Here is a 23,726-nt window from a genome sequence, read left to right on the forward strand (position 1 = left end):
TTCCCCAATACTTACCTTACTCCTCCATCATGTCAGTGCTGTGTCTGGCAGCAGGTCATCCCTCCACTCTCCCTGCTCTCACAGGCTTTGTTGAAAGCTAAGGAAGTCATTGATTTCTGCTGCTGTCAGTCAACTATTGTGAGGAGGGAGTGGGCGGCTTGCTATGGGTGCACACAGATAAGAAGGAACCGGGAGCACCTGCGGGGGACCCTATAAGGGGCTTTAAGGTGCTGATCTGTGCAATACCCTTAGAGTATAACATGTTTACTATTTTAATTTAAAATATGTAATTTTACAACTGCTTCAAGGCTCCTGCTCACAGCACAAATGTATCAGGTTGATGTTTAAAGGCAAATATGCTGTTCACTCTTCAAAATAATTTTTACTTTGCAAGCCAATTTTCCCTTGCTTTATTGAATGTGGTAAAAATACACTTGCAAAGAATGCCCAATCACGTGGAAGGAAAGTGATATTGATATATATATATATATATATATATATATATATATAGTATATACTATTTTTTTTTTTTTTGCACATTATTGTATGTGGGTAGTCAGCACCTCTATTACTAAGCAAAGGGAGGAATATTCCCTTGCTAAGTGAACGGCCTATTTGCTTTAGTAAATCAAGCCCCTATGTAGACTTTCTCAGCCACTGATTACTTATCACAACATTTCTTAAACCTCCTGGCGGTATTCCTGAGTGTGGCTCGGGGTTAAATTTGAGTACCATTAGCGGTAACCCCGAGCCACACTCAGAATTGCATTGCATAATCCTTGTACAGCGTACTTACCTTGTCACCAGGATCCTGCAATGTCCCTCTGTTGTGTCCTCCGCCGGATCATCCACCCGATGGTCTGTGTTCCGGGTTCCATTCCCTACGAGCATCGCAATGCATGGGGGCAGAGCCCGGCGGCAAATTCAAAAAGTACAAAAGAACATAACACATACAGTACAATGTAATCTAACAGGTTACATTACTGTATCAAATCATTTCACCTCCCTTTTGTCCCTAGTGCTTTGTCCAGTGCCTTGCATGCACTTTTATATAATATATAGTGTTCTTTCTGCCTGGAAACTTGAGAACGTCCACGGCATCCAAAAAGTTTCCCTTTACGTCAAAAGTGGTTTTAGACCAGCTAGAAAACAGCGATAGTAAATTAGAACACTTTCAGAATTGAGCGATAGTTAATCGTGGGGAAATTAATGTTATTATTATTATATTATTATTTTTTATAATTATTTCTAGTTATTTATTATATTAAAATGTATTATTTCCTGTTTCAAACTTTATCATTCCTGGGATGTCTACTAGACTCTTGTTTGGACAGATTTAAGTGTGTTATTACTGAATTACAAGCCTACAATATAAAACGCCAAATTTCTATGCAAAACAATGTGTAACTTTGAAATTCAAAAATCTGACATAATCATACCGCCAGGGAAGCTACAGTAGAACTAAGGGCAAAATTTTTTTTTTTCAATTTTGGTTAGAGTAAAGATGGATTATAGCACCTGTCAGTTTCATTTTGGCCTCTGTGCCCCATTGAGGTGATTTACCTTCACTTTTATCCCATAGCTAAAACAAGAGTGAGGGAAAAATCTCTCCAAAGTGAAGGAACTCCTGTCCAGTGGCGTAGCGTGGGGGGTGCAGGGGGTGCCGTGGCCCCGGGCGCGACATTTAGGGGGGCGCCAGTATGTGACACTGGCTGCCTCCTCCTAATTTTAAATTCCTGTGTCCCCGGGCTCCGGCCGCCATGTTCAGTGTCCGGCGCCCTGTGATTGGGCGTATGGGGGTCATGTGAGGCGTAGAGCTGGCCTATCCTCGATCACTCCTGAAGTCCCGCCTCTGCACATGACCCCCATAACGCCCAATCACAGTGCACTGCGCCAGACACTGAATATGGCAGCTAGGGCGCGGAGGAGAGAAGCAATGTGAGCTGCAGAGCCGCCGCTGTCTTCTTCTCCTCCTCCTCCTCCTCCTCCGGACTGATGCAGGCCAGCCAGACACGAAGGTGAGTGAGACTCCCTCATGAGAGTCATGTTACTGGCCCCGGAGGGGGGGGGGGGAGAAAGTCAGTTAGTGTATTGGATTGTGTAAGTGATTCTGCGCAACACAAAATGAAGTAAATGAATAAATGCATAAACTACACACCTTAAAAATGCAATAACAATCCCCTAATGGGGTAGAGCAATATGTGCAGATTAAAAAACATATAGCAGGTGTATCATAGTGACTAAGTGCTAATCAATAAAAGTCACTCAGTAAAAGCACAAAACATAAACTGTGACTGGTGGGTGAACATGCGTTGCTAGGTGATCTGGTGACTGTTCGTGGTAACGGATACCCACTCGGGGCTCCCAGAACTCTCACCTCTATGGCACAATAAAAGTGCCTGTGTGCTTCCAATGGGTCTGTGGTCACTCTGGTGCAGTGATGACAATGGCGTCCTACTCCTTCTGGAGGGAGGGGGGCGTCACTTCCTCCACTTGGCAGGGCCTCTATTCCACAGTAGGGGTGCCTATGTACTTCCAATGGGTCTGTAGTCACTCTCGTGCAGTGATGGTGATGGCGTCCTAATCCTTCTGGGGGAGGGGGCCGTCACTTCCTCCGACTGTTAAGCTCCATATAGGGGTAATTGAAAAGACTCCAATAGTGTAATAAAGTTAAAGCCAATGGATTATTATTCAGGGCCCTGAAGAAGTCACGTGATATGACGCAACGCGTAGGTACGCAACCGGAAATACGTTAGTGCGGACCGGAAGTGACGCAGCGAGTATCGCTATAACGCTGTTCCCATCGCTGTTTGGCGTTTTTTTGTTTACGTTTATGTAAGCTGATTTTTTACCTTTAATAAATCCATTGGCTTTAACTTTATTACACTATTGGAGTCTTTTCAATTACCCCTATATGGAGCTTAACAGTCGGAGGAAGTGACGGCCCCCTCCCCCAGAAGGATTAGGACACCATCACCATCACTGCACGAGAGTGACTACAGACCCATTGGAAGTACATAGGCACCCCTACTGTGGAATAGAGGCCCTGCCAAGTGGAGGAAGTGACGCCCCCCTCCCTCCAGAAGGAGTAGGACGCCATTGTCATCACTGCACCAGAGTGACCACAGACCCATTGGAAGCACACAGGCACTTTTATTGTGCCATAGAGGTGAGAGTTCTGGGAGCCCCGAGTGGGTATCCGTTACCACGAACAGTCACCAGATCACCTAGCAACGCATGTTCACCCACCAGTCACAGTTTATGTTTTGTGCTTTTACTGAGTGACTTTTATTGATTAGCACTTAGTCACTATGATACACCTGCTATATGTTTTTTAATCTGCACATATTGCTCTACCCCATTAGGGGATTGTTATTTCATTTTTAAGGTGTGTAGTTTATGCATTTATTCATTTACTTCATTTTGTGTTGCGCAGAATCACTTACACAATCCAATACGATTGTGCCCTTTTTAGTTTATTAGTAGTGTAAGGTGTTCACTATTTGATTTTGCAGCATCACTAAGAATACATCACCACTATCATTTCATTTCATTATTTCACTTAGTTTCAGGTAGTAGCGCAGAAGTCTTTCTTTTTAGATTTTTTATGGTGGGTAGTTAGTGTAGTATGGTGGTCAGTCAGTGTAGTATGGTGGGTCAGTTAGTGTAGTATGGTGGGTCAGTTGGTGTAGTATGGTGGGTAGTTAGTGTAGTATGGTGGTCAGTTAGTGTAGTATGGTGGTCAGTTAGTGTAGTATGGTGGGTCAGTTAGTGTAATATGGTGGGTCAGTTAGTGTAGTATGGTGGGTCAGTTAGTGTAGTATGGTGGGTAGTTAGTGTAGTATGGCGGTCAGTTAGTGTAGTATGGTGGTCAGTTAGTGTAGTATGGTGGTAAGTTAGTGTAGTATGGTGGGTCAGTTAGTGTAGTATGGTGGGTAGTTAGTGTAGTATGGTGGGTCAGTTAGTGTAGTATGGTGGGTAGTTAGTCTAGTATGGTGGTCAGTTAGTGTAGTATGGTGGGTCAGTTAGTGTAGTATGGTGGGTAGTTAGTGTAGTATGGTGGTCAGTTAGTGTAGTATGGTGGGTCAGTTAGTGTAGTATGGTGGGTAGTTAGTGTAGTATGGTGGGTCAGTTAGTGTAGTATGGTGGGTAGTTAGTGTAGTATGGTGGGTCAGTTAGTGTAGTATGGTGGGTAGTTAGTGTAGTATGGTGGGTCAGTTAGTGTAGTATAGTGGTCAGTGTAGTGTGTAATGGTCAGTAAAGGAATCAGGTTGGTCAGTGTTGAAATCAAGTAGGTTAGTGTAGTGGTCAGTATAGGAATCGGGTAGGTCAGTACCATTTTATTTGAAGGGACTCGGGGAGTGCTAAAAGTCCGCAGGTTAGGGGGGCGCAAATTATTTGCCTTGCCCCGGGTGCTGGCAACCCACGCTATGCCACTGCTCCTGTCTCCTGGTTGCTACCAGGGTCACCAGAACTAGTGTTCCCATTGGATGCTATCCCCTCTATTCCTGTTCTGATGACAACCCAAAAATTGGGATTTTATTTCACTTTCAGTGAATCATAGCAGGATAAAGAGAAAGAGAGGGTGAATCTCCTTTAATGGGGACAGAGACAGCAATAAAAAAAAACTGACAGGTGTTACGGTATGATCCCTCTCTACCCTATCCAAAACTAAAAATGTTGCCTTTAGTTATACTTTAAAGCCTAACTCCTAGTTTAATGTGACTTTACATAATATGTTTGGTCCAAGCTGACCCAATCAATCTATTTCCATCACTAATACATGTGCCCACAGGGATTGTCGTATAAAATGTATGTAGCACCAGCTAAATACAGTATACAGCACAGTATTCAGACAGTGGTACCCGGACTTCCTGTCCCATTCCCGAAAGAAAATCTGGTCAGGTTGAACACTGCTCAGCCATTATCAGGAAGCCTTACATTTTATGAATGAGTACAAGGCTTCCTATGATTAGCTCAGGTGGAAAGGTGGGCAGATGATGTCACAATCTCCGCCTCAGTCAATCAGAGTAACCCTTGCATTCATTCATAAAATACAAGGCTTCCTGTGAATGACTGAGTAGCGCTCAGCCCGATACAATTTTGTTCCAGAACAGCACACAAGGTCCTAATCCCACTGCCAGAGCACAGCACTGCATCATAGGGTTCATTTACTAAAACTGGAGCATGCAAAATCTGGTGCAGCTGTGCATGGTAGCTAATCAGCTTCTAACTTCAGCGTGTTCAATTAAGCTTTGACAAAATAATACTGGAAGCTGATTGGTTTCTATACAGAGATGCACCAGAATTTGCACTTTCTAGTTTTAGTAAATAAACCCCACTGTTTGAAGCTGATCCTAGATACAATTGATACAATGCTCCTAGAATCTGTTACTGAAGGAAATAATTTGTTTGGATCAGCTTGGCCTAAAAAAACCCTTTAAAGTTATAATAAACCTGGAGATAGGCTTTAAAGGATACGTTCATCTTTGTAAAAATAGATAAATAAATGCACATCTTTTTGCAGGTAAAAAATATGCATTTATTATTTCTGTTATTAGGATCCTGTAAAGCATTGTACCCGCAATCTCAGGCTCCTGCAGACTGTCAGTGTAGCTGTCTGCCCATACCTCATACGGGCAGGCAGCTATTGCATGACAGAAAGCATCAATGAACTACCTAGGGCACTCATCAGCGCCCTGGTAGTTGATTGAGAACTACAAGCTGCAATGGCTGACGGTAGTTGTACTTATTTATTTTATTTATTTCAGGTACTTATATATAGCGCTGTCAATTTACGCAGCGCTTTACATATATATTATACATTCACATCAGTCCCTATACCCTCAAGGAGCTTACAATCTAAGGTCCCTAACTCACATTCATACATACTAGGGACAATTTAGACAGGATCCAATTAACCTACCAGCATGTCTTTGGAGTGTGGGAGGAAACCCACGCAGGCACAGGGAGAACATGCAAACTCCAGGCAGGTAGTGTCATGGTCGGGATTCGAACCAGCGACCCTTCTTACTGCTAGGCGAGAGTGCTACCCACTACACCACTGTGCCGCCCCTTCCATTCACAGAACTCTGTGAATGAGTGACGCGGCTTGGTAAGTGGAGCCGCATTTTCTTTAACCTCCCTGGCGGTATGATTATGTCAGGAATTTTGTACCAAAAGCGGTACAATTTTTTGCATGGAAATTTGGTGTTATGTATTGTAGGTCTGCAATTCTTAGTAATTACTTACTTAAACCTGACCAAACAAGACTCTAGTAGACATCCCAGATATGATAAAGTTTGAAACACAAAATCATGAATTATAATCTAATAAATAATATAATTTTATTCAATAATGTATTACAAAATAATGAAATTTGTCAAACAAAGAAAATTCAATAAACATCCTGAGTGTGATAAATTTTGAAACAAGGTACAGCACAAAGTCCGACGTCACAATCAGGACAATGGAACCTGCTTTCTTTTCAGACTTTCTTTCCATTGCCATCTCTCTTTGAACAGCAAACCACGCACATCCTGGTAGGTGCTGCCTTTTTTGCGGTTGGCGGTATGTAGTCCATAAAGTGATGACCAGTCAGGCGTTCTGGGTTGGCAACGTCAACAGCACGTTGTCCTGGTCTGTTCACAGCTACTGATGGCGTTTGGTGGTTGACAAAAATCTGCTCAGCCACCTTCCAGATAAAATCTGAATGAACGAGACAATTGTCACTCTTTGCTCTGTACAGGATATATGCGTTCCAAAGGCATTGTTCCAGAAGATGCCTAAAAATCTTTATAATATTTTTTTTGCTGTTTGCGCAGAGCCGGATAAAATGTCATTGCCTGATCGACTCTGTCGACACCTCCCATTGTATTGTTATAGTCTATCACGACTTGCGGCTTCAGAACATCTTTCCCACCTTTTGTGTGGACCATGGCAGTGGAAGTATTGTGCACAGTACTCTTGAGACACACGTCCTTCTTGTCTCGCCATCGCATTGCCATCATCTTACCCTTCTGCCAGGCAACCATTTCTCCGGTTTTTAGTTTTTTCTTGGCAAACATAGATGGCATGTCACGTCGTTTAGGCCTAACGGTACCATATGCATCAGTCTTGTTTTGTAGCAAAACCTCATACAGTTCCGTAGACGTGTAGAAATTGTCCATGGTCACACAATATCCCTGGTTCAGCAATGGCTCCAGCAGTGTAAGGACAGATGATGTGGCCATCCCATAGCCACTGTACCTGGGGTTGAACTTCGTGCCTTTACCGGTGTAAATGACCGAATTCCAGATGTACCCAGTGGATGATTCGCAGAGCATATAGGATTTGATGCCAAACCGCGCTCTTTTGGATGCAATAAACTGTATCCAGCTTAGGCGTCCTTTGTAGGCCATCAAACTTTCATCCACACTGACGTCCCTTTCTGGCACGTAGGTCCGCTGGAAATTCGTCACAATAATTTGGCATACCTCCCAGATTTTTTTTAGTTTGGGCGCTGGATGCGTGGCCTCATCAAATTCTTCATTGTTAGTGAAGTGGAAATACTTCATGATGAGGGAAAACCGGTATTCTGACATCACGGTGCCAACAAACGGAGTGGCCAGTAACTTATTGGTGGTCCAGTACTATTTCTGGAGCGGTTTCCCCACCACCCCCTGAAGAATGATGAGTCCCAGAAACTGCCAGATGTCCTCTTTGGTCACCGGTTTCAACCTTCTGCTTCTGGAAAACCTGGAATGCACCAAGTGCGCACATCGCTGAGGTCAGGTGCAGGATCATCACCGTTGCCACTTGACAGATCAGTGTCAGACGACAAATCTCCCCACGACTCACTATCGCTCAGTTCTGCGAGCAACTCCGTGTCGCTGTCACTCAACTGGTCCAAAAGCGCTTTTTTAGTAAGGTGGCGCTTTGATGCCATGTTACAAAAATTTTATGGGCACAAAGGACAGGAAAATGGCAGGCAAGGGGCACTGTATAGTAATCTTGTGTCAGATCTGAGATGATACAATGTAATCCTCTCAGATTACAATGAATCACCTCTTTTATGTGTGTGTCACTTTTGAATTTCCCGCCCAGTTCCGCTCCCATGCACCGCTGCTGCTCGCAGGGAATGGAACTAGGAAGTCAGTTGCCGTTCGGATCTCTCGGTGGTGATCTCGCCGGCGATCACAGTGGAGGACGTCGCTGGATCGACAGGAGAAGGTAAGGGGACTCCGCTGAAGGCTCTGCAACATTACCCCAAGCGTGAATCGGGGTTACCGCTCCTGGCAGAGAGAATCAACCCCGAGTCACGTTCAGGATTACCGCCAGGGAGGTTAAATAGTGACAGTAGGTTAAGGGGATGGAGAATGGAAGGTGCAGGGCTGCTGCAACAGTACCATGTTAATTGTTACAGGTGTAACATGTAAGGGTGAACTTATCCTTGAAGACAGGAGGCAGACTCATTGGAAACTGAGTGATTGCTCCCCCTTGTAGCCAATCTAGAGATGCTATTTAATAAAATACACACATCAGAAATTACTTTGGGGACGTAAAGGGGACACTGTCGCCACCAAGGGACCATCCACCTTGTTACCGGAGACCACTGTGAGTAAGTTGAGGCCAGTATCAGAGCAGACTTCTCACCAGCTGGGGACGGTGAAGAAGTGGGAAAACTTCAGCAAGTGCCAAGTCAGGGACCCAGCGAGAAAGCAGAGGTGACGCTTGTGGAGCATCAGTGAGTGTCAAGCCATGGACCTAGCATGTCAGCGGGGTTGACGATTGAAGGGTATCTGTGAGTGCCAAGCCAGGGACCCAGCAGGGAAGTGGGGGTGATGCTTGAGGAAGTAACTGAGTGCTAACAGTGGAAGAGCTCAGGGGATCCAGTGGCTATTGGATCTGAAGACTAATGAGAGAGACTGGGAGCTCATTGAGTGAAGACTCACAGTGAGTGATTGTGGGGTAAGCTGAGAACTGTTCATGTTTCAAATAGTTGGATACAATTAAAATTATTAACTTCTACAAGACTGTTGCCATGGGAGACAGCGTCCTACCTATACAGAAGTGGTGTCCGACTGGAGGCCTTCACCTATATAGCTGTCTGCCTATAGAAGTCTCGGAGTCTGCCAATTAACATTGCATCTACCTAAGGGTGTCCTGGCCCCAACCCTCTCTCCCCCAATTCTGTTTGAGACAATAAATCTCTTTGCATTCAAAAAGTGTCTGTCACCCACCGTTTCATCTTGCATTACACCCACCATGTTTTGTAACCCACTTTACACAGAAGGATGTCAGCTGTCCCTGACTCTGGATGTCACCATTAGGCCTAAAGGGGCCCGGGACTTTACTACATATGGCATACTTTGTCTTTTAATAAAAGAATAAGGAGAAGGTGTGCACATGCACCAGGTATAATTACAATACATGTATGTGAAAATTAATGTATAATGTAAGCATCATTTTGCGTCAATAAAGACATTGACTGGAAGCTAGAAAAGCTGTATTGAACACTAAAATTTTCATAATCTTCTTTAGAGAGGTGTTTTGTTACAGGTCCACAAAGCTTATCACATTGCACATAAGGATAACAATTAACTTAAAAGGTTACAAACAATGTCTTCATTTGAAAACCTGTGAAGTGGAATAATTGTATGGTATAGGGCTAATGATCAGATCCTTGATTCAGCAATCTTCATTCTGTATAAAAAGAGCTCAGGCAAAATCTAAGGACTGCAGAACACAACTTTTCTCTGGGCTGACGACTTATGTGCAGTCCACCATGAAGACTGGAAATCTTGCTACGCTGATGTTCATAGCTGCTGCCAGTTTACTTGCGGAAGGTATGAAGATTGCTATATTTTTATGAAAACCAGAGCATTATATAGACGCTTATATAGCTGATTATAGTATAGAATACATAACTGAAACTGAAAAATAGGGATTTTGCCAATTCATTTTAAACATTATTCTGAATGCCTCTGCACTTGCAAACTAACGGAAATATTAAGGTATTATCAATAAGTATATATTCAACATTTTGATAGGGCTGTCATTTTTGTACATGCCTGATGTTACATGGTTTGATCCGTCAATTTATAGAGTCTCATTCTATTGACCAACTTTAAAGTGATTCACTTAGCAACGTTGCTATATGCTAATCATACAGCCATTCTTGGGTTTTAATTGAATTGAGCAGAGTGATGAATATGCACTGGAGAGAGGATCAGCAAGCTATTTATTATTGTGCAGTGCTACTAAGCAAGAAGCACAGCCTGCGTATGTAAGTAATGAGCAATCTCAATGCGAGTATCTAGGGTCAGCTCACCCTTGATATTATTTTTTGGCAAAGGCTAGAGAATTAAACCACTAGACAGTTTCTAATAGCTCTAGGTGACTTTCTTTGTGGGGTACGTGTACTTGATTTGCTGGAGTTATAACAGATGCCCCTCTCTCTCTCTCTCTCTCTCTTTCTCTCTCGCTCTCTTTTGAATTTTTTAAATTTAACCTATATTATTGAAAATGTTGCAAGAAGAGCTAAAACACACAAAGATGGCAAGAACACCCAAAACTTCCAGGTAACATGAACAAAGTCAGGAATCATGGCAAAGAGATCTTGTTGTTGGAGTATGCAAGACATATAGGAAGTTGGGGGAGCTAACCCTGCCCACTATATTCCACACATATCTAGAGTATCAATTGTGGCTGGACTGGCCCAGATCATATGAAGAAACATAATTTCATGATTGTTCACAGGAGTACCATTACTTTTTTCTCCTGTGACCCAGTCAGATTATAGCAGCCATTGCCTGCTATAAGCTGAGAGCCGTAGCCAGCTGCTCCCACCCTCTCTCTGGCTCAATACTCCAGCGAGTGCTGGAAGAGCAGAGTAGAGAGCAGTGACTCATAGTCACTGCTCTCCGCTCTAAGCAGACCGAGAACTGAGCAATCAGTGGTCATGTGAGTGCTCAGTTCTCGGGCTTAGAACCGATGTGGGACAGTGTCACGGAACGCCCCACACTCCGCTTGAGTGCTTCCGTCTGTATACCGCTTCCTAAGTTCTGGAACACGAGTCCAATGGATCTGGCTATAGAAACCCCAAGAACTAGACAACACCAGTCTTGGAGTACATCAGAACTGCCTTTATTTTGAGATCTCACAGACCTTTTTATATCAGGGATGACTCAAAGCTAACCTAATTAACATGACCTAATTTACTACAAAATGTACCCAGACCAGATGACAGTCTTGTGGGCACCGGGCTTCACACATTAATACAATTAACAAAACAAACAACAATCTCCCCCCTCCTCAGCCTAGACCATTCGTCTATTAGCCAGGGCTGGTGGCTAATGTGATCAGCTCTCTCAATTAACATAAACACATGTTGATAACACCAGCATCTCCTCACAGGATGTGTCCCAGCAGAATGAATCAGTCTTATCAGCAGGGGGCTGCTGGAGGAATCCCCCCTTCCTCTTCAGGGACACAAATATACAGTAAGGAGTCCCCATACAATATATACATGACTGAGTCCGATTAATACAGTTCAGACTGGATTTCTCATTCACCTCAAATGCTAGGGCCCATAATCGGTGGGCAACAGGCTTGCACACAGTCCTCTCCAACAGCCTCCGCTCTGGCCATGCCCGTGACATTTCTCCCCTTTCGGCAGGAGACTAACACAGGAGGAGACCCCAGACGGGTTGACTCCGAAGTTAGTAAACAGCTCCAGTCCTCTACTGCCTGTACCCACCCAGTACCCCAAACAAATTATCCCAAACAGTGCATTACTCACCCAGCCATCCTCTGCCTCTCTCAGAGAACATATCTGCCGCTGGAGAGAAGACAGGGTGACTGGGCTCACTCTGTCATGCTGTTGGGGATCTGGGCCCACTGCCCAGCATCCCTGGGGTATACAGGTGGAGACTGAAGTTCCATCCACCTTCACAGGAAATCCATCCTCTGTTAGTTGAGGGCAGAGTCCAGCAGTCCTCGGCCCTGTTGCCAGCCCTTCTGCTGGAAACCCCACACCATCTGTTCCGGCTAACTGTTGGAGAGGGAGGCCGACTGCCCCGCCTCCCTGGAACTCTGTAGTTGTTGCCGGTGCTGGGCAGAGGTTGGTAGCACTCTGCCCTGTTGCCAGCACTTCTGCTGGGGACTCCGCATCCTCTGCTCTGGCTAACTGTTGGGGCAGGCAGCTGGCTTCCTCCACTCCCAAACTGTGTAGCTGCCATTGGGGAGGTGAGCCGGCTGCTTCCTTTTCCATTCCCTCATCTGGCTGCTGGGACGACATGTCGATGGTACTGTCTCCCAGGTACACGGATCTTTGCTGGGGAGGAAAGCCCACTTCCTCCACCCTGGCCAACTGTTGGGGAGGGACAACACACACCTCCTCTCCCTTCTCCCCCTGTATCTGCTGCTGGGAAGTGATTGCCATCTTCTCACCCTGAGCCTCCACAATTGCTGCAGGTGTGGGGCAGAGGTCTTGGACCCTCTGTCCGGTTGCCAGCACTTCTGCTGGGGGTTTGCTAGGTGGTTCTTCCTCTACAGAAATGTCTATTAAATCCCCAGTCTCTGGAAGTGGTAAAAGTGTGGGACAGAGGTCTTGGACCCTCTGTTCAGTTACCAGATCTTCAGCTGGAGAAGTTTGTTTTAACTCCATAGATGCTGCTGGCAGAAAATCACATGTCCCTGTCAGTGTTGTGGGAGAAAGGCCGACTACCTCTTCTCTCAGGAAGGCCGAAGCCACTGTTGGTGCTGGGCAGAACACAGTGAACTTTGGCCCTGATAGCAGCTCTTCTGCTGGAGGCTCATCAGGTTGTTCTTCCTCAGCAGAAAAGTCTATCAAATCCCATGTCTCTGCAACTGATGTCGGGGAATAGGGGTTCACCATCTCCTGTCCATGGAACCCAGAAGATGTTATCATTTCTGGACAGAGGTTAGCAGAGCTCTGCCCTGTTGTCAGCACTTCAGGTTTGGGGACGGCAATCTCCGGATTTTCCACTGCCGATTCTCTGGCATGCTGCTGAACTTGTTCTAGCAGTTTCCTGTATGCCCTTTCCAGATGCTGTTCCTTCCTTAGCAAATGGTCCAGATCAGGTTTGAGCTCTGAGACCCCTGCAAGACCGAGCATAGACTCTCTATAGTCTCTCATGTCCTCAAGGTCAGGTTCCCCCTCATCGCCAAACATAAAAAGATCTGTAAGGTTCTCCCACAGCAATCCAGGGCCGCCAAAGTCATATCCCTCCGGAGAGCATTCTGTTGTCTCCCCTAAATATCCCTCCTCTGCGTGCCATTGCAGAGCCCGATAACGATTGTCCAGCTCTATCTCCTGCTGGACCAACCTGTCCAACTCAGTCACCCATTGCTCCTGGGGCTGCTCTCCCAGGAATGCCATCCGCAATGCCCGTTGGTCACTGGCCCGTTGCTCTTGGGTTTGAAAGCACTTGCCCTGTTTTATACCAGCGAGACGGAGGGCTGCATTCCAGAGCTCCACCCGAATCAGCTGCCTGAGCTCCAGGTATTCATCCTCAGACACAGTCCTGGTGTACGTTGAAAGGATGATCCGCAGCAGCCCCGGGAATTCTGATGCCAGGTCCATATCTCCGCTGGGGTGACTGAAGTCTGCTATGCTGATCTTGGATCCAGTTGGAGGTTTGGATGTCCCAGACTTCAGACTTCAGGAAGCTTTCCCGCTGCTTGCCACCAATGTCACGGAACGCCCCACACTCCGCTTGAGTGCTTCCGTCTGTATACCGCTTCCTAAGTTCTGGAACACGAGTCCAATGGATCTGGCTATAGAAACCCCAAGAACTAGACAACACCAGTCTTGGAGTACATCAGAACTGCCTTTATTTTGAGATCTCACAGACCTTTTTATATCAGGGATGACTCAAAGCTAACCTAATTAACATGACCTAATTTACTACAAAATGTACCCAGACCAGATGACAGTCTTGTGGGCACCGGGCTTCACACATTAATACAATTAACAAAACAAACAACAATCTCCCCCCTCCTCAGCCTAGACCATTCGTCTATTAGCCAGGGCTGGTGGCTAATGTGATCAGCTCTCTCAATTAACATAAACACATGTTGATAACACCAGCATCTCCTCACAGGATGTGTCCCAGCAGAATGAATCAGTCTTATCAGCAGGGGGCTGCTGGAGGAATCCCCCCTTCCTCTTCAGGGACACAAATATACAGTAAGGAGTCCCCATACAATATATACATGACTGAGTCCGATTAATACAGTTCAGACTGGATTTCTCATTCACCTCAAATGCTAGGGCCCATAATCGGTGGGCAACAGGCTTGCACACAGTCCTCTCCAACAGCCTCCGCTCTGGCCATGCCCGTGACAGACAGCTTCAGCATCACAGAGATGCTGCAGCATGGATCACTCCTCCTTTAAGGCAAACATACAGTTCACTTTAAAAAAAAAATGCACTTTCAAGGAAATTTGCCCCAGAGATTAGTGAATGGGGTTGCAGATGCATGTGTACACAAAAATGTATCTTTTAGGGGTTTTCCTTACGTACGTGATTGGGTTTTACAAAGTGGAATTTCACCACTTACACTAAGCTCTGGGACAAATCCCTTTGCACAGTGCAACTTCCCTTGAAAAGTGAACAGTGTATTTGCCTGTAGTAAATCACCCCAGTGTTGGTGGTTATGAAGTGGGAGAATGAAGGGCAATCTTTTCAATAAGGACACAGACAAATAAAACAAATAATAAAATCACGTTTACATAAAGTTGGGAAGGGTTAAGGTTTTAAAGCTAAAAAAAAAAAAAAAAAAAAGATTTTTTTTGGGGTGACATAACAATACATACATTTTTTTTGTTTCATATTCTAGTAAGTGCTGATGATGGTGACCAGATCTGCCCACATGAATACTACAAAAAGCATCCTGAAGCCTTTCAAAAGACAATGAAGATGATAAAAGAAAAGGGAATTGCCCTCGATTTCAGTAAACTTCAAAGCTGCTCAGAAAATCAAAAATGTCCAGAAAATAGGTTATGCTGCCAGTCTCCTTGTGGAATGAAATGTATGAGGGCAGTTACTGGTAAGTGCCAGAGTCCTGGGGTATATCCAAAGTGGGTTTCCCATTATAAAGCTAAATTACACTATTTATTTTACAATGCATACCGTTTCTTCTTATGACTCTAATTTGCATGCCTTTTTTATACACTTTTTTTATGCCTTTTTACAAGCATTTTCTAGAAAGTGCGAGTACCTGCTACATTTACATTTCTGTAAATAACTCATATATAATAAATAAATAACTATATATAATAACTCAATTTCTTCGGCAAACACCCGAATTTGCAGGGCGCTCTGCAGGATGTTCGCCCGCTGAGCGCCCCACAATGCACTGTGCGCTGCACAGTGCATTCTAAGTCCTCATTGGGAAAAGCTTTTCCCAATCAGGGCACAGTGAATAGCTGTTAAGGAGCGGGGCTGGGAAGCTGGCTGCTGCGTCCTTTACAACAGATGAGTCATCAGATGTCAATGGGCTTCCCCTCTGACAGCTGAATGAAAAAAAACATTGCTGGCAATAAAAAAAGTTTTAAAAAAACGGCGTGGGGTCCCCCCCCCTGAAATCTATACCAGTCCCCTATCCGAGCATGCAGCCTGGCAGGCCAGAAAGGTGGGACAAGCGAGTGCCCCACCCCCATCCTTAACCATACCAGGCCATATGCCCCCAACATCAGGGGGTGCTCTGAGGAGGGTTCATGTTGATGGGGACGAGGGCCTCTTCCCACAACCCTGGGCTGTGGTTGTGGGGGTCTGCGGGCGGGGGGCTTATCGGAATCTGGAACCCCTCTTGAACAATGGGGCCCCAGATCCCACCCTCTCTGTATGTGAATGAGTAGGGGTACATTGTACCCCTACTCATTCACCAAAAAAAGTGTAAAAAATAAATAAAAACAGTACACAGGTTTTTGTCCTTTATGAAAAAAATAAAAAAACAATGTCCCCCGACATAGACCCATCGTCAATCACGATGCCGACGCCACTGCTGGACCCGAACAAAATAAAAATGCTTTGCACACAACGAAGGCTTACCACCTACTGCAGGCTTCGTCTTTTGACAGTTCTTATATAGGTAAGGGGCAGAGCCACCTGGCGACATCACCTGGTGGTACCACACCCTTGTGACGTCCCTGACCGTTGCATGCTGGGGGGGTTTATTTGTATTGCCAGGATTCGGCAATAGCTTGCAGCCACGAAGTACATTTAAATGCATGTTTTTTTCTTTAGAAATGTCAGTTTTCCTGAAGCAGCTTCTATATGCTGTACAGATTCGCCACTTTACAGGCAGACTAAGGGGACCCCCTAGGCACTATATTTAAAGGAATTCATTTTTATTGTTTCACTTTAGGCATCATTAAAATCACTGCTCCTTTAAAAACTATTGCATTGATGCATGTCCACCAGGGCAGTACCCAGGACCCCATACCCTTTTTATGGCAAATAACTTGCATGGGGACTTTTGGTTCTTCATGTTCGGGTCCTATAGACTTCAATGGAGTTCGCGGCTCAGGGCCAAACTTTTCCCTGTTTGGGAGTTCTAGTGCGAACCGAACAGGGGGGGTGTTCAGCCTATTTCTACTTACCTGTAGGTATAGTGAATATCTCCTAAACCTGCATGATATCAAAGTAATTCACACTGCATGCAGCCGGTGATATCAACTGGCACATGCGCTCTGAAGGGACGGTATACCCATGGCACCCCTTCAGAGCTCCATGCGCGGGAGTGACATCATCAGGGCTCGGCCAATTAGACGGCCGGAAGAAGAGAACCCGAAAGGAAGACCAGGTGACAGCATGGCACTAGAGGGCTTCGTTCTAAAGGTAAGTATTTCATAATGTGCTAGTATGTGATGCATACTAGCACATCATGCCTTTACCTTGCAGGGTTTACTACCGCTTTAAGTGGAGCTGTGCTTATGCTTCACTAAAGGCTTATTGTATTTACAAAATTACCCTATAGTCTCTCTCTCTCTCCCCTCTCTCCCCCTCGCTCTCTCTCTCCCCTCCTCTCTCTCCCTCCTATCTATCTATCTATCTATCTATCTATCTATCTATCTATCTATCTATCTATCTATCTATCTATCTATCTATCTATCTATCTATCTATCTATCTATCTATCTATCTATCTATCTATCTATCTATCTATCTATCTATCTCTATATATATGTGTGTGTTCTGTTGAACATTGGGGTAGATTTACTAAAATTGGGGCACTCAAAATCTGGTGTAGCTGTGCATGGTAGCCAATTAGCTTCTAACTTCAGCTTGTTCAATTTTAGCTTTGGCAATAAAACCTGGAAGCTGATTGTTTTTTATGCAGAGTTGCACCAAATTTTGCACTCTCCCAGTTTTACTAAATAACCTAGGTAAGCATCTCTCCCATGCCTTAACGTAACCCTGTCAATACAGGGTTAAAGTTTAAAGAGGCAATGCCTGTATAATAAAATGCTCTATGCTTACCTTGCCAGCAATCCTTATGTTGAAACGCTGCCACATTGCTGAACCCTGACTGCTGCATGTATTAGATGGGTGAATTGAATACTGTAGCTGGCTGGAGGAACCTCAGCATGTGGCACATAGAGCAGGTATTCACGTGCACAAAGTTAAGGATCAGAAACTCAGTGCAATTTAACATTAAAGCCGCCAGAAAGATAAGTATAGCAGCTTCTTTTACAGTCATGTTTTTTTTTATTTTTACTCTGCAGCGATATGTTCCCTTTAAGCAGCTATGTAAGTCAGTGAAGGTAAAGAAAGCTGAGCTCTAGGCAGATATGAAAAAAGCCACCTTGAAAATCCAGTTATGCATTCATACAACATTTAGTACTTTTTTTTTTTAGCATGCAATACACAAAGCTGTCTTGATGTGCACAGGAACATTGAAAAAGGAAACAATATAAGATAATTAGTATTCTATAGTTTAACAATGTGAGGAGGAGAGAGCAGAGTGATGATCTCATTAGTGTACTGCCACTTCACTGCCAAGTCACAGACAATGGTAGGTTGTTGGCCATGAGGACTAGAATAAATGCACCATCATAGGGTGGCCACAGTGGGTGCCTATAAGGTACTAAAAATTCCACATCCCAAATTACCTGAAAAGTGACGACAAACATATTGGTAAAACTAAATTTATTTATTCAAAATCTGTTAATTTTAAAAAAGAGACATATATCTAAAAAATGCATAATGAAATTTACCCTATACCATCACAAACAAGACCCTGTGCATGGAAAGTATGGATGAGGACCACGGCAGGGTAACTTGATGTGTTAAGGCTATGGATGATTGGACTCGCTCTACATGTTTCGCAAATTATCGCTTCTTCAGGAGCTTAAAGCGTTTGGTACTCCAACACTTCATATTCCTGATATGTGCCAGCTGTACCATGTACTTGTATGGGAAAGTATCATGTTCTCTTTGTATTACTTCCTTTATGTGAAATCCCTGATGACAAACTGACCACACTAAGCAGGAGAGCACAGCGTGGTCAGTTTCTCTAGCTAGTGTACTCTCCAATGATCAGACTTGTCCTGACATGCCCCCACTGCACAGCCATTTACTGTGAAGCTCAGTGTGCTGCTGTGTCTCCTCCCCTATCTCTTATGCAACTGAGAACAGGGCTGTAATCACTTCAAAAAAGTATATATATATATATATATATATATATATATATATACACAAAAATGTTTTGCCTTTCATTTCTATTTTAAACTGAATGGGTTGTTTTACAAGGTGATCGTTTACAAGCACTTTAAGATACAAATATTCTAAACAAAATGAAAAAAACACATAATTATGCCTATATATATGCATATAGACAACACAGTACATTGCAATATAGTAAACGTGTAGATATGCATGCGCACATCAAGGTAGGACGGAAGGACGCCAGAGAGCACAGCGTAAACCCCCATAGGACTGTGGGGACCAGACCAGTAGCGGAGAGAACAAGTCCCAGGGACAGAACAAGCAGGGTATGGAAAGTATAGCTGTAATGAGATAATCTTAGATAATCTTTTTAACGAACTGCTAAGCCCCCGTACACACGATCAGAAAATCGTACGAAAAATACAGATTTCGGAGCGATCGTACGATAATCTGATCGTTAGAACAAAGCTTTCAAGAGCCGATCAGGACAGTTCATCCGATATTATTTGATCAGACATGCACAAAATTTTTTTTTTCGTACGATGCCAGATCATACAATTTTCATTTAATCAGTACAGTTGTCTTTGGAAAATGCAAATCAAATACACTACAACACATGACATCGTATGAGAATTTTCGTAACTTTAGTAAACTCTTCAGGTTCGATCTAAGATTAGCATGCGAAAAAAAACAACGAACGGTCATTCGTCCGATAATCTCATTGTGTGTAACAGGCATTAAGCGGAGATTTTTCCCAATGAACACAAATGTATGGAGCGCTATTTCTAGTGACTATCACGCTAATGTATTTACTGTGAGTTTTAGATATAGTCATTATTCGTAGAGGTTCCTTGAGCCCAGAAAGCTTTTTCAAGGGTTAAAAAAAGTTTGAAAAAAGTTTGAAAAAGGCTGCTTTAGGCTGGCCACAGACAGTTTGAATCTTGGCCGGTTAAGCAGGAACTGGCCAAGATTCGAACTGTGTATGGGCAGGCTAAATGTGCCAAGTTGATCGATCAACTTGTGTACAACCAGCCTGCCGGAATTACTTGCAGTGATCGCTAGCGGCTGCTAGTGCCCCCCTGCCAGGTAAATACAATGTCTCGGCAGGAGGTATTCCCCTGTCAGCACTCAGCACTGTCTGTGTTGAGGGGGATCATGAGCATCATCTATGGCCCGCCTTAGAGTGTTACTTGGGCAATAACTTGGGCAGTGTCCAGCATCAGCCAGAGGAATGTCTACAAATGGTAGGCCTGTACAGGTAAATAACATGCATAAAATAGATATAATCAATGCGAAGGTGAAATATGCATTTTGGGTAGAATGACACTTTAGCAACAAATTTTACAAAATAGATTTGATGGAACTATGAAGGGTAATTTTGTAACCATAAAGTATGTGTCTTGTGTTTTGTCTTCAGAGGAAAATGCAGAGGAGGTACTGAATCTAATACAAAAAGATGTGGAAGTACAAGAATCCTTGGAACCATATGGTAAGAATACACTGTATGTATGAATACTGTGTGTGTGTGTGTGTGTATATATATATATATATATATATATATATACCGTATTTATCGGTGTAGAGCACTCACTTTTTTCCCCTTAAAATCAGGGGAAAATCGTGGGTGCGTGTTATACGCTGTGTAAAAAAAAAAAGAAAAAAGAGCGAGTGCCGCCGAAAAAACCAGAGCGCCGCCGAAAAAGACCGAGCCGCGTGCTCGGCTCCACTCGCAGTCATGCCTCCCTGCTGATTCAGAGAGGATGAGAGGAGCAAGTGCTGCCAAAAAAGACTGAGCCGAGTGTACTGTGTACTCGGCTCCGCTCCGCTCACAGTCCTGCCCAGCTCCTTTGATGGACATAACACAGGTCCAATGGCAGGACTGCGAGCCGAGTACACAGTACACTCTGCTCGGTCTTTTTCAGCAGAGCTGGCTCCTTTCATCCTCTCTGAAACAGCAGGGAGGCGGGGCGGCGTCACAACAAGTACACAGGCTATCTCGGCGCCAAATTTAAACATTAAATGTTGCAAACAGCACACGACACTGGGCAAGGCTGCACTGGGCAAGGCTGCACTGGGCAAGGCTGCATATGACAATGGGCAAGGCTGCAAATGGACACTGTTCATTCTGCAATGATGGACAAGGCTGCAGATGAACACCGATGAGGCTGGATTGACGGGCATTTAAATGTAGATTTTTTTCCTTAAACTTCCCTCCTAAAAGTTTTTTCCTTAAAATGCCCTCCTAAACTTGGGGTGCATGTTATACGCCGGCGCATGTTATACGCCGATAAATACGGTATATAAAACAAATTAAATTAATGCAGAGGAAAAGTTGTAAAGGGATCCATATGTGTGGATCAGCATTTTGGCTGACTATAGAAAAATAATTTCTATGGGCAATAACACCACCAATTTTTTTGGAAGTTTCACTTTTTTTCACAGGGCCATAGTGTTTATTTGCTGCATGATGTACATAATAAACACAGTTATATGATGAAAGTAATCGATAGATATAAGAGTGAACCACTAAAGACCTACAATCAACTTCCCATGAATGTGCTTGTTGGAAAAATTTGCTTCAATCAGCAGAGGCAGCCAATCAGCTGCAGCGTTAATAGGTGTATTCTGTCCTGTTGTCAGAATACAATAGCACAGCAGGGTGAATTCCTGAATCCACCTTGAATGTGAGGATGTGGGAATCAGTGGGAAACAAAAAAAACGAATCCATGTATGGCCAGCTTTGGTCATATGAGGAAAAGATTGTGCTATGGAATGGAAGGGGGGAAGTAAGAATTACAGGGATAAGAATCGTCATAAAAACAGTGTAATACTGGTTTAAAAACCACTATTCAGTCCATTATCTTTTGTGTCAAACAAAATCATCATTTGTAGACTAAAGATTTTCCTTTCCTAAATATTTTTAAAATCCCCTTTTAAGAACAAAAATATTGATGTCTTCCATAGAATGGTTTCATTGTGAGAAATAATGTCCCACGGGTGAGACTATGTTGATTGATTCTCTTTTGTAATTTCTGTCCTGTTTCACCAATGTAACATTCCTGGTTGCCCTTGTCACGTTGAATTGTTCTTCACATTACTGGAAGTATAGTTGTATGATTCTGTAATATTGAAGGTTCTTTTCTGTGTGTGATACTTAATAAAGAATTGATGTGACAATTGTTGTTGCAAGGTTTTATCCCCTTGTTTTCATGCCTGTAATCAGAATAAAGTTTCTTGCTGATTAGTTTATGTCTGGGATTGGGTGGTTACATGACGGCTTGCATTGGGGTTTGTTGGACTTTCATGGTCTCATCTTCTGTTATGATGATGGATTGCAGCAATTTGATTATCTTTCTTATCCCTTCTAGTTCTGGATAGTATGTGGTTACTAGAGAGATACACATTTTTTTTTTTCTCTTTGTATTGTAGGAAATATTCTCTTTGGGTTTTCAAGGCAGCATTTATGCTTTTACTGATTTTTTGCTGTAATCTTTCTTATGGTAGCATTCTGCTAATACTCTGAACTGTTTACTTTTGTCTTCTGGGTCAGATCACATGTAGTGGTGTCTAATGGCCTGGCTGTGTATGATGACTCATTTGGTGGGTTTGGTGGAAGCTGGAACCATGCAGATTGCATTAGTCCAGTGTTTCTCAACTCCAGTTCTCAAGGCACACCAACAGGTCATGTTTTCAGGCCTTCCATTATTTTGCACAGAAGATTTGATCAGTTTCACTGCCTTAGTAATTACCACAGCTGTCATCTGAGGGAAATCCTGAAAACATGACCTGTTGGTGCGCCTTGAGGACTGGAATTGAGAAACATTGCATTAGTTGATGGGTTTTCTGTATATTTTGGGCTGCAGTTTGTCATCCCTGATGGAAACTGTGTTGATTGATGGGTGAAATGTATTAAGTAATCTCCCTCTCTGCTGTCCATATGAGGAAAATGTTGCACTTCGGTAAGGAATTTGTTTCAAGTGCACTAAGTGTCTACAATCTTCTTACCATAGAATACCAGGCTAAACCTAACTAGTCTAGCCTAGCCTAACTTGTGAAAGAAAGATGTATATATTAATTTATTTTCAGCCCGCAGCAGTCCAGTCACGTGATTTGGCTCCTCTGTGTCAGCCAGCAAAGGCTGCAGGGGAGAGGAGGGAGTGTCGACAATTGATAGGAAATGGAAGCCCATGGGTAGCTTGGAAGGAAGATAACATTGTTTGTGTTTTCAGTTCAGCTCACAGGAAATAATAAGGACACTGTATCCTGGCAGGATTAACGCTAGGTTCGCACCTATGCATTTTTGTGCAAACCACATTTGCGCAGGCACGGCAGCCCATTCAAATGAATGGGCTGCTGTGCCTGCGTTTCAGCAACAAAAAAAGTTACATGCAATTTTTTCAAAAACGCATCCACAGGGAAATCGCATAGTCTTTTTGACCATGTGATTTCCTTGCGGTTCCCGCACATGTACTGTGATTTTACATGTGATTCAGAATGAATGACAGCCCCACGCATTTTCGTAGAGCAGTGTGTTTTTACTGCGGGGGTTGCAATTCCTGCACCCACAGCCACACATAGAAGTGTGAACCTAGCCTTAAAGGTATTTTCTATACTCCTTGTCTGTTAGCTTGAAAAATTAAAACGAATGCAGTCGCTCCTCTATAAACAGTTAGGGTCGGTTCACACTGGGACGACTTGGGATCCGACTTGTACGCCCTCAAGTCGCCCCAAGTCGCCCCAGAAAGAGATTCACATTTAAGTGAATGGGAGCGTCTTAATAGACACTACTGAAGTCGCTCCGACTTCAGAGCGTACTCCCTGTACTACTTGGATCCGACTTGGTAGGCGACCTGTACCATAGAAATCAATGGAAGTCGCCTCCAAGTCGGATCTCTCTCTCAAAGTCAAGCGACTTTGCAGGGAAAACCCCTCCCTCCCAGAGAGCTGATTGTCCTGTGATTGGCCACAGCCAAAGTCGCCTGTCCTTGAAGTCGCGTTGTAATTTGCTAAAGTCGCGCTGAAGTCGCGCCGAAGTCGCGTTGAAGCCGC

General features: G+C 43.9%; 1 protein-coding gene across 2 annotated transcripts in view; it reads left to right on the forward strand.

Annotated features, from left to right (window-relative positions):
* Positions 1-23,726, forward strand: part of LOC141105286 (uncharacterized) — a 53,689-nt gene that overhangs the window by 24,522 nt on the left and 5,441 nt on the right. The window contains exons 1-3 of one of the 2 annotated variants that reach the window (XM_073595168.1): positions 9,720-9,827; positions 14,847-15,056; positions 20,095-20,166. In XM_073595168.1, coding sequence (XP_073451269.1) covers positions 9,767-9,827; positions 14,847-15,056; positions 20,095-20,166 — 343 coding nt within the window. In that variant the 5' untranslated portion in view covers positions 9,720-9,766. Of the gene's footprint in view, positions 1-9,719; positions 9,828-14,846; positions 15,057-20,094; positions 20,167-23,726 lie in introns of those variants that run through there. The other variant, XM_073595169.1, reaches the window with a different exon arrangement.

The sequence above is a fragment of the Aquarana catesbeiana genome, linkage group LG08 (assembly GCF_042186555.1).
Source record: "Aquarana catesbeiana isolate 2022-GZ linkage group LG08, ASM4218655v1, whole genome shotgun sequence".
Lineage (NCBI taxonomy): Eukaryota > Metazoa > Chordata > Amphibia > Anura > Ranidae > Aquarana > Aquarana catesbeiana.